At 40.0% G+C, this 9,581-nt stretch overlaps 2 protein-coding genes across 2 annotated transcripts; both read right to left on the reverse strand.

Moving 5' to 3' along the window:
• Positions 1-514: 514 nt before the first annotated feature.
• On the reverse strand, positions 515-2,354 carry LOC141620370 (uncharacterized). The gene is made up of 2 exons (XM_074437261.1): positions 1,562-2,354; positions 515-1,365 (listed from the first exon to the last, which is right to left on the reverse strand). Exons 1-2 carry the CDS (start codon positions 2,352-2,354, stop codon positions 515-517), a joined length of 1,644 nt encoding a protein of 547 aa, XP_074293362.1.
• Positions 2,355-2,397: 43 nt separating this feature from the next.
• LOC141620371 (uncharacterized) lies at positions 2,398-8,725 on the reverse strand. The gene is made up of 7 exons (XM_074437262.1): positions 8,690-8,725; positions 8,492-8,569; positions 7,548-7,634; positions 4,754-4,870; positions 3,943-4,635; positions 3,180-3,809; positions 2,398-3,105 (listed from the first exon to the last, which is right to left on the reverse strand). Exons 1-7 carry the CDS (start codon positions 8,723-8,725, stop codon positions 2,398-2,400), a joined length of 2,349 nt encoding a protein of 782 aa, XP_074293363.1.
• Between the last annotated feature and the right edge of the window lie 856 nt (positions 8,726-9,581).

Genomic DNA, 9,581 nt, shown 5'->3' on the forward strand with positions numbered 1-9,581 from the left:
TTAGAAGCTTTTTTGACGATATTGGATGGACTAATATGAAGAGGAGGCAAGAATGATGACCAAGGATGAAGAATAAAAGAGTATATAGAAGGATCATTGGCTCAAAAGCAAAAAAAAAAGGGAACAACAGCCTAACCCGTGCGGGTCAAGCTCAAGTAGAACGGGACGCAGCTCAACCCGCTCGGGTCAAATTCAACCCGCTCGGGTTGAGGCTCAGGATGCTCATATTTCGCTCGGGATGAGCGGATTGTTTGACAGGAAGTTTCTTGCTACGTGATTCGCGCATCTCCTTCGAGAGGAGCATTTCCCTACTCAAACACTTAGCAATGCTATTTACTAATCTACCCTTGCTTAACCTAATGATGTACCACTATAAATACTCCATTTGTAATAATCAAAGGATCATCCTTCCTTATTTTTTTTTTTTTGGTGAAAGGTTAGCTTCTCATTAATAACCAAGAACAAACTATTACAAACTACCACAACGGTACAATTTAAGCATAATTTATGACAATTAGGAGCTAACTGACATAAGCCATGCTTTCTCTCTACTCGTTCTAACTAGCTTAAACCAATACATAGCACGAATTCTCATTATACACCTAATCTCGTGAACTACTCTATCAGGATGGTTCAGGAAGCCATCAACTCTGATTTGGTTCCGTTGTCGCCAAATGTAGTAGTGAACAGCCTGAATCCATGCAATAGTAACCATTTTCTTCACTTTGGCCCAAGGTTTAGCTTGAATCCAAAGTAACAGGTTTGTAGCAGGCAATATAATATGCAAGATTGCACTAACCTTCTTTAACACCTTGAGCAGAAAAATACATTGCTGAAACAAATGGGAGTGAGTTTCAGCAGCATTACCACATATCAAGCATTTCTCATCTTGGATAATACCCAACTGAAACAAAGTAGCTTTTAATGGCAAAGCCTCCCTTGTAATCAGCCAGCTTGTGAAAGTATGCTTTGGAACACTCCAAGAATTCCACACAATCTTAGACCAAAGAACCAGTGGCTTTTTCTGTCTGAGCCACTGATACCCACTGGATACTGTATATCCACTGGGTTTTGATCCACGCCCAAAGACTATAACCCACGAAAAAGTATCTCTAACCTTACAAATAGTCTTCCAGCTCCATGAAACCTCAGATTTTGGTGAGTAAGTGTCCCAATCTTGGCCTTTCAGGTAGACATGGTTTATCCATCTAACCCACAAGTCTGTCGATTTGGTATAAACCCACCTGTGCCGCCTTACCAATGGCAAATTTGCATTCCAATAGAGGCTATGTCTAATTCCCAGGCCTCCTTCACATTTAGGAGAGCAAACTTTTTCCCAACTAACCATAGGTGACCTGATATAATCTGCAGAACCATCCCACAAGTAGTTCCTACAAATAGAATCAATTCTTGTTAGGACACCTTTGGGAATTAAGAATATAGTGGACCAATAACTGTACAGGGAGGTTAGTACAGATTGAACAAGGGTGAGCCTGCCACTATAGGATAATTTTTTTGCTCCAAAACCTTTAATTCTAGCTGTGATGTTATCAATAAGCACCGCACACTTTAATTTGTTGCATTGAGAGCCCGCCACCCACAATGGGGACTCCCGGATATTTAAAGGGGGTGGTCCTTTCAACAAAACCAGAAACAAGTAAGATATCAGCTTTAGTAGAACTAGGAACTCCATTGAAGTAGATATTAGACTTCATAGCATTCATTTGGAGTCCAGTAGCAACAGAAAATGTAGCAAAGGCTCTCAAGAGGATCATTATTGAAGAAGCATCTCCTTTGGAAAAAAGTAGCAGGTCATCAGCAAAGAGGAGATGAGAGAGTTTAAGGCCTCCACACAAAGGATGGTACTTGAACTTCATGGTAGTAGTAACATGGTCCAGGATTCTAGACAGGTACTCCATATTAATTGTGAAGAGGAGTGGGGAGATAGGGTCTCCCTGCCTTAGGCCCTTGGCACCACGAAAATACCCAAAATTCACACCATTCAAAACAAGAGAGTAAGAGGCATTTCTAACACAGGTCATCACTAAATGAATGAATTTTGCAGGAAAGTTCAGGGCATGTAGCATACTCTCAAGGAAATCCCATTGAACAGAGTCATAAGCTTTTTTTAAGTCCACTTTCATCAAGCACCTTGGAGAGACAGATTTCCTATTGTACAATCTCACAATATCCTGACAAATTAATATATTCTCAATAATTGTCCTCCCCTTAACAAAACCACCCTGGTTGGGACTAATGATATCGGGAGAAAGAAGCAAGCCGAGTACATAGAATTTTGGAGATGGCCTTATACAGGATGTTGCAACAAGAAATAGGCCTATATTGTGTAACATTCGAGGCAGTCACATTTGGGGATAAGGGTTATAAAAGTATGATTCACTGCTGCGAAGCTTGCCAAGTATCAAAGAAATCCAATACTGCAGCACACACATCATCACCCACAATAGACCAACTATCTTTGAAAAATGCACTAGAGAAACCATCAGGCCCTGGTGCCTTATGGTTGGGAATAGCAAAAATAGCATCTCTAACTTCTTTTTTTGAAACTGGGGATAATAAAATAGCCCAATGATCCTGGGTACAAAGTTTACCAGCCTGAACCAAAGGAACATTCACAGGAGTAACTGTTGCAGAAGTGCCCAGAAGCTGCTCATAATAACCTAGAAAGGCATCTTGAATTTTGTCTCCATCGGTAAAAAGTATGACCAAAGCAACATCGGTAATTCTAAACACCTTGGATTTAGTACTTCTCCCTTTGAGTAAGCTGTGGAAGTATCTAGTATTGTTATCACCTTGGTTGACCCAAGAAGCTTTAGACTTTTGAAGGAGAAAACTGTCACAAGCATTCTGAAGATCTCTATATGTCTGTGATGCTTCTCTTTCTTGAGAAATAAGCTGAGGATCAGTTGGGTTCGAAGTTAGAGCCGTCTGAATAGCATCCAAAATCTTCCAGGCATAGGCAGTGCTATTCTCCACATCAGCAAAAAGATTTTTATTCAGGTCTTTCAGAGGTTTCTTCAAGCTTTTCAATTTCATGACCACCTTAAACATTTTAGTACCTTGCCAAAATTTACTCCAATATTGCTGAACACAAGGCAAAAATTCATCAACTTGACTCCACATATTATAGTACTTAAAGCTTTTAATTTCCTACCCACAAAAGTAGTATCAGAATCCTGAATTATGCAAGGGGAGTGATCAAAAAGTCCTTCATTGTAAAAATGAGCATAAGCATCACCCCTGGATAGGAGCCATTCCTGATTTACTAAAACTCTATCAAGCCTAGAATAGACCCTAGTGGATGGGTCTTGCTTGTTGTTCCAAGTATAGAAGGAACCAACAGCAGGACTATCCAACAAGCCACAATAGTCAATACATGCTTGGAAATCCTCCATTTCTTCTATAGTAGTCTGACCACCTAACCTCTCAGTAGGACTTAAGACACAATTAAAATCACCACAGATGATCCATGGGGAACTAATTGAGTCAGCAAAAGCATTGAGTTCCAACCAAAGAGCTTTCCTTTCATGGGTATCATTAAAATCATAAACCATGGTACAAAGGAAGTGGAACTTAGTACTAATTTCAGTAACCTTCATATGGATAGCTTGAGCACTATACTTCAAAATATTAACATTAAAGACATGTGGTTTCCATAGAACCCAAACTCTACCTCCTGGATGGCAAAAAGTATTAGTAGTGATTGCCCATCCATCACAAATATTATTTCTAATAGCATTTAGAGACAAAGGCTTGACCTTTGTCTCAAGGAGACCAAACAAACTTATCTGATGAGAATGTAGGAACCATTTAATGTGTTTTTGTTTAGATAAGCTGTTAAGTCCCCTGATGTTCCAGAAACCTAGGCTATGCATTACTCCCTGAAGGGAGTAACACACTACCATTAACTCCAATCCCAACCTTAGGAGTAGCATTATTAAGAGCATCTTGGAATGTGTATTTCCTAAAGTTGGAGGATGAGGTCTTTCCTGCATTGATGATTTCTTTCCTACTCATTGTAACCATAGGCCTGGCAGGGGTGTTGGCCTGCTGCTGAGTACCATCCTTATTCCAGGTAACCTGTAGTTTATGCTGCACATCTTCTGGTGTCTTAGATAAATCAGTTGGAACAACTACAGGAGACACAGGTTGGGATTGCACTACAGGCTGTTGAGTAGTCACAGTAGGTATGGTAGTGACAGGTTTGGGCACTGCAGGTTTCTTAGGAATCCATGTCTTAGTGGCAGGGGCAGGTTGTGATTTGTTCTTCTTTGGTTTCCTACATTTATCAGTTTCATGCCCAGTTCCACCACAAGTTTGACAAACAATTGGCTTCCATTCACATTCAACACGAAGCTTGACAATTTTACCATCCTCATCTAAAAATTTCACAGAGTCAGGCAGAGCCTTACCAAATGGAACTTTAAGGAGGACTCTAGCAAAACCAAGCCTAGTTTTCTCCTCAGTAGAAGCATCACTACGGATATACTTGCCAACAAGTCCAGCTATTGGTGGTAAACATTTACCCCAATATTTCAATGGCAAATCCAGGATTTTAACCCACACAGGAACATTCATAACATTTTGTTTTGTGAGGGTGACAGTCTCATCCAACTACGAACAATAAGCGGCTTATTATCAAAAAGGTAATGACCTTGTCCGAGAACAAACAGCTTCCTTACTAGCCTCATTCTAAAACGAACTAAGAAAATTCCATCAGGAGGAATGATACCTTGTCAATAGGGTAATTGGCCCAAATACGCCTCACAAAGCCTTCAACAATATCCCAGGGAGGGTTAGCACCCAGAATGAAACAGTAAACAGAGGACTTCCAGTAGTTAAGCTCTTCCTGAATATCCTCAGAACGCAACAAATCCGGTTCCTCCTCAATGATTGGAAAGCGATTTCTTTTTACCCTGAACTAGCCATTCCTACTTTGTTTCGTCAACCTCCAAATGATCAAGATCAAAAGGAGTAACACCAGTAATTTCATTCACACTCTTCGTCTTATTAACGTCAGAAGACGATGGTCCAAATTTTTATTATTGGTATTTTTTTGGTTTTTATTAGCAGAGGTAGTAGAATTTTTGTGATTTTGTGTGGAATTTGGTGCAGAACGGATGATTGTTGGAGAATTTCGAACAATCGCCATGACTGCGCACAGAATTTTAGGGTTTAGATGTTAGAGCTTTCTCTCTCAAGTTTCTCTCTCATCTTTTTTTCGTTTAATCATCATCCTTCCTTAGATTAGATTAAATTTTCATTAGGAGTAGATTAGAATAGATTAATCTCAATTATTCCACAAAATTACATACTAATCTTTCCTTAATTATTGTTCAAGTTTATTATTGAGTAATTCAAGTTTATTATTGGGTAATTGAAGATTATTGGGTTATTATTGGAGAATTGACAACTCTTCATTAATCAATCAAGTTCTCTTCTTTTATTCTTTGCTTTATTATTTGGAATCATCTTCATAGGTATAATTCTCCTTTACGCTTGCTTTAATTATTAATCATTTTCATTTATTCATCATATTTTGCTTTGTTAATATGATTGACAACCTTATTAGCATGTTGAACTTGATAATGAGTGAGTAGTCTTCTAGCTGGGATTAATGGGTAATTAAGGGAAACCAACATGGGGAATAATTCATGCTTAATCTAATATGTTCACATAATTTATTTGCTTGCTTGTTGTAATTTCAACTTATGCACATGTTATGTTTGATGAAATGCGAGCCTATGAATCCTTGCCTTTTTTACCCATCACTTATCTTTTTAATGAAGCTTGTAAGACATAAACCAACTCGAGCCTCATTAGATCATGCATATAGTTGAATAGGAAGGATTAAGTCGACTTGTAGGTGTTGTATAATCTAATCGATTCGGCTCCGGGACCCAAACCTTTTTAGGGATTGTAAGATATACACTAACTCGATCCCATCATAACAATAAATGCTTGCATATAATTGAGAACATGTTTGTATGATCAACTCCCATGATTCCCCTATGAACCCATGATATCCTAGCACTTTTAATCATTTGTTTACATCTTTCCCTTGTGTTGCTTGTTTACTTTCCATTGCTTTCATTAGACTAGAATCATCAACCCATTACAATTGTGACAACCTCAAGATTAGATTGAACAATTTGAGTACCCCCGTCCCATGGATCGACCTCGACTTAACCACTAACTAGTTGTTTGTTGAGAAATATAAATGTGTTTGATTGAGAGCCCCGACGACACTCTCATCAACAGACTTGGGTGACTGGAGTTCTAGGATGGCTTTTATCTGTTCAGGGCTGGCTTCTATGCCTATTTTTGTCACCATGTATCCAAGGAACTTACCTGCAGAGACTCCGAAGTGGCATTTTGCAGGGTTGAGTTTCATGTTGTATTTTTCCAATATTTGAAATGCTATTTCCATATGTTTCACATGATCTTCTGCATTTTTAGATTTTACTACCATGTCGTTTATATAGACTTCCATGATATCACCTATTTGATCCTTGAACATCATGTTGACCAGGCACTGGTACATTGCCCCTGCATTCTTTAGGCCGAAAGGCATGGCTGTGTAACCGTATATGCCCCGGTCTGTAATGAATGTAGTAATTTCCTGGTCAGCAGGGTGCATCTTTATTTGGTTGAATCCACTGGAGGCATCCATGAATGTCAGCATCTCATGCCCTGCTGTGGCATCTACCATGGCATTAATATGTGGCAGGGGAAATGGATCCTTAGGGCAGGCTTTATTCAGGTCAGTGTAATCTACACAAACTCTCCATTTACCATTATTTTTCTGCACAACAACCACGTTAGCTAACCATTCAGGGTACATTACTTCCCTAATCATTCCCATATCCAGAAGTATTTCCACTTCTTCATTGATTATTACATTTCTATCCGGTGTAAATTTTCGTTTTTTCTGTTGCACAGGCTTAAAAGATTGATCAATGTTAAGTTTATGTGTAATTACATCAGCACTAATTCCAGTCATATCAAAATGAGACCAAGCAAACCAAGATGATTTATTTTTGAGAAATTTTACCAGTTTCGGCCTGACACAATCTGGGGCGTCAGACCCTACTAGAACATACCTGTCAGGATACTCAGGGTCTAGGATTACCTGATCTGTTTCTATCCTAGATGGTGCCATATAAGTGCTCCTGACAGGATACGGCAATTGCTATGCAAGAGAGTTACTTGCCTTGAAAGGTTTTAAGGCCGCTGTATAGCATTCTTGGGCTGCTTTGTGTTCTCCTTTGATTGTGGCTATGCCCCAATCTCCTGGTACCTTGATAAATTGATGGTAGGTTGATGGTATAGCCTTGACATTATGGATCCATGGCCTACCCAGGATTGCATTGTAGGATGACAAGCAATCCAGGACTCCAAATTTCTCATAGGATGAGACTCCTTTAACATAGGTTGGAAGATGAATTTCTCCTAATGTGCTTTTGGTTTTCTCCACTGAACCCTACCAAAACGCTGGATTTTTTGGTGATTTGGTCTTCTTTAACATTCAGGGCTTTCAGTACATCAAGCATGATCAGGTTTACTGAGCTGCCTCCATCTACTAGGATTCTCCTCACTGTAGCAGTTCCAATCTGCATAGAAATTACCAGGCCATCATGATGAACATCAGGAATTCCTACCAGGTCACAATCACTGAAAGTGATTGATGGGACATGATTCGGTTTGCAGGGTGATGTAGTCCTTGGCGTCCTGGCTATATTTTTGCTGCTGAACTGGTCAGGCCACAAATTTCCGATCCACCAGATATGAATTTTACTTCATAGATTGGGGGTGGTGGAGGAAGGTTGCGGTCCTGCTTTTGCTCCTGGTTCTCCTTGCTCTGGTCTGTATTCCTACCCTTCGTCCTGATCAGGTCTTTTAGGTATCCGGATTTTAACAGGTAGGCCACTTCTTTCCTCAGGGTAAAGCAATCATCCGTCGTATGCCCAATGTCCATGTGGAATTCGCATCACTTGGAGTTGTCTCTCCTAGGTTTGGGATTTTCCACCTTCCTAGGCCATCTGACTACTGATCCCATGTTTTTAAGTCTCTGGATCAAGCCTGCAATATCAACAATAAAGTTATGTTCTGAAATAGGTGGAAAAACTTTAGCCTTACCTTGATACTCATATGCCAGATTGACTTCTGAATGGCCTGGCCTGGAATATAGAGTAGGTCTGTAATTGTTTCCTTTGTTGCTCTTCCTATTGGTCTTTTCATAGTCCTTTGATCCATTGGATGATCCGACTTTGTAGATTTTGTCTTCTTCCAGCCTGATATCTGCAAGGGTCTTGGCCTGGACATCTTCGAAGGTATGGCAGGGATACTTAGTGAGTTCATTGTACAAGTCACTATGAGGTAGTAACCCCTGCCTGAATGCCTCCACTGGTGTTCTAACGTCACACCTGGGAATAGATACTTTCTCCTTATTGAACCTGGCGAGGAATACCTTAAGAGTCTCCTCTGGCTTCTGTGTAATCCTATAAAGATCACTTGACCGCTTCTCCAAGTCCCTGCTGCTTGCAAACTGCTGGTTGAAGTTGTTGATCAGGTTGGCAAAAGGATGGATGCTCCTAATTGGCAGGTTGATGTACTATTGTAGAGCAGGTCCGGTCAGGGTTGTTCCAAATCCCTTACACATGCAAACTTGCCTGAGCTCGCTAGGGATAGATGCAGCTAACATTTTCTGTTTATAGAGAGCTACATGATTCTGTGGTCTGTGGTCCCATCATAAATCTTCATAGACGGAATCACAAATTTTTTAGGCAGATCCACTTTTGCTATTTTGTCTATAAAAGGCAAATCAGTATAACTATCAGGGGCAGCTTCCTCCACGCTGGCAGGAACTCCAGGTATCTTTTCGAATTTTTCATTTAGTTTCTTGATTTCCTGGACTACTGCCTGATGGCTGCTGTAGATTCATCAGGTTTTTCATTGTTATTGTTTGGCTCACCATCACCATCAATGTTGATAAATTTAGAGCCACTTGGACTCCCAAAGCTGGAGAAATCAATGTTTTGATAATTGATGCAAAAGGCGTTCATGGCTGGAATCTAGAGCCTTCTCCTTGAGTTTTCTCTAGTTTTTGTCTCAGAGCTGACTCAGATTCTCTTAACTGAAGTATTTCAGCCTCAGTTTGGGCTACCTTGTCTTTCAAACCTTCCAACTCAGCAAGTTGCTGGAAGGCTGCGTTCAATTGTTCTTCGATGGTAGGCTGGGCCATTTTTGTAGGTTATTTGGATATTTGTGAGATAAGGAAAAAAGATTTTAAAGAGCTAGATGCTCCACGGTGGGCGCCAATTATTTTGTATGGGTTTTGCGCAAAGCGAAATCAGGTCAGGGTAGGTCTAGGCAGGGTTAACTAGCTCGAACTTATCTATAAATATGCAGGGCAGGGTACGAAACTAGAAAAGTAAAGTAAGACAAACGAACAGTAATGAGACAAAGAATTTGTACGTGGAAAACTCTTAAATGGGAAAAAACCACGAGCACCAAGCAAGGAGAGGATTTCACTATGATATTAAGTTTTTAGCACAAAT

This window comes from Silene latifolia, chromosome X (genome assembly GCF_048544455.1).
Source record: "Silene latifolia isolate original U9 population chromosome X, ASM4854445v1, whole genome shotgun sequence".
Taxonomy (NCBI): domain Eukaryota; kingdom Viridiplantae; phylum Streptophyta; class Magnoliopsida; order Caryophyllales; family Caryophyllaceae; genus Silene; species Silene latifolia.

What these genes read in the sequence shown, in the direction of transcription:
- LOC141620370 (XM_074437261.1), bottom strand. Translation starts at nt 2,354, where the DNA reads ATGTTACACAATATAGGCCTATTTCTTGTTGCAACATCCTGTATAAGG. An exon ending in GCAACAAATTAAAGTGTGCG is followed by an intron (nt 1,366 to 1,561) that starts GTGCTTATTGAT and finishes ATGGTTCTGCAG; the next exon opens with ATTATATCAGGTCACCTATG.
- LOC141620371 (XM_074437262.1), bottom strand. Translation starts at nt 8,725, where the DNA reads ATGTTAGCTGCATCTATCCCTAGCGAGCTCAGGCAA. An exon ending in AGCCAGAGGAGACTCTTAAG is followed by an intron (nt 7,635 to 8,491) that starts GTATTCCTCGCC and finishes ATTTCTATGCAG; the next exon opens with ATTGGAACTGCTACAGTGAG. An exon ending in CCAATTACCCTATTGACAAG is followed by an intron (nt 4,636 to 4,753) that starts GTATCATTCCTC and finishes TATTGTTCGTAG; the next exon opens with TTGGATGAGACTGTCACCCT.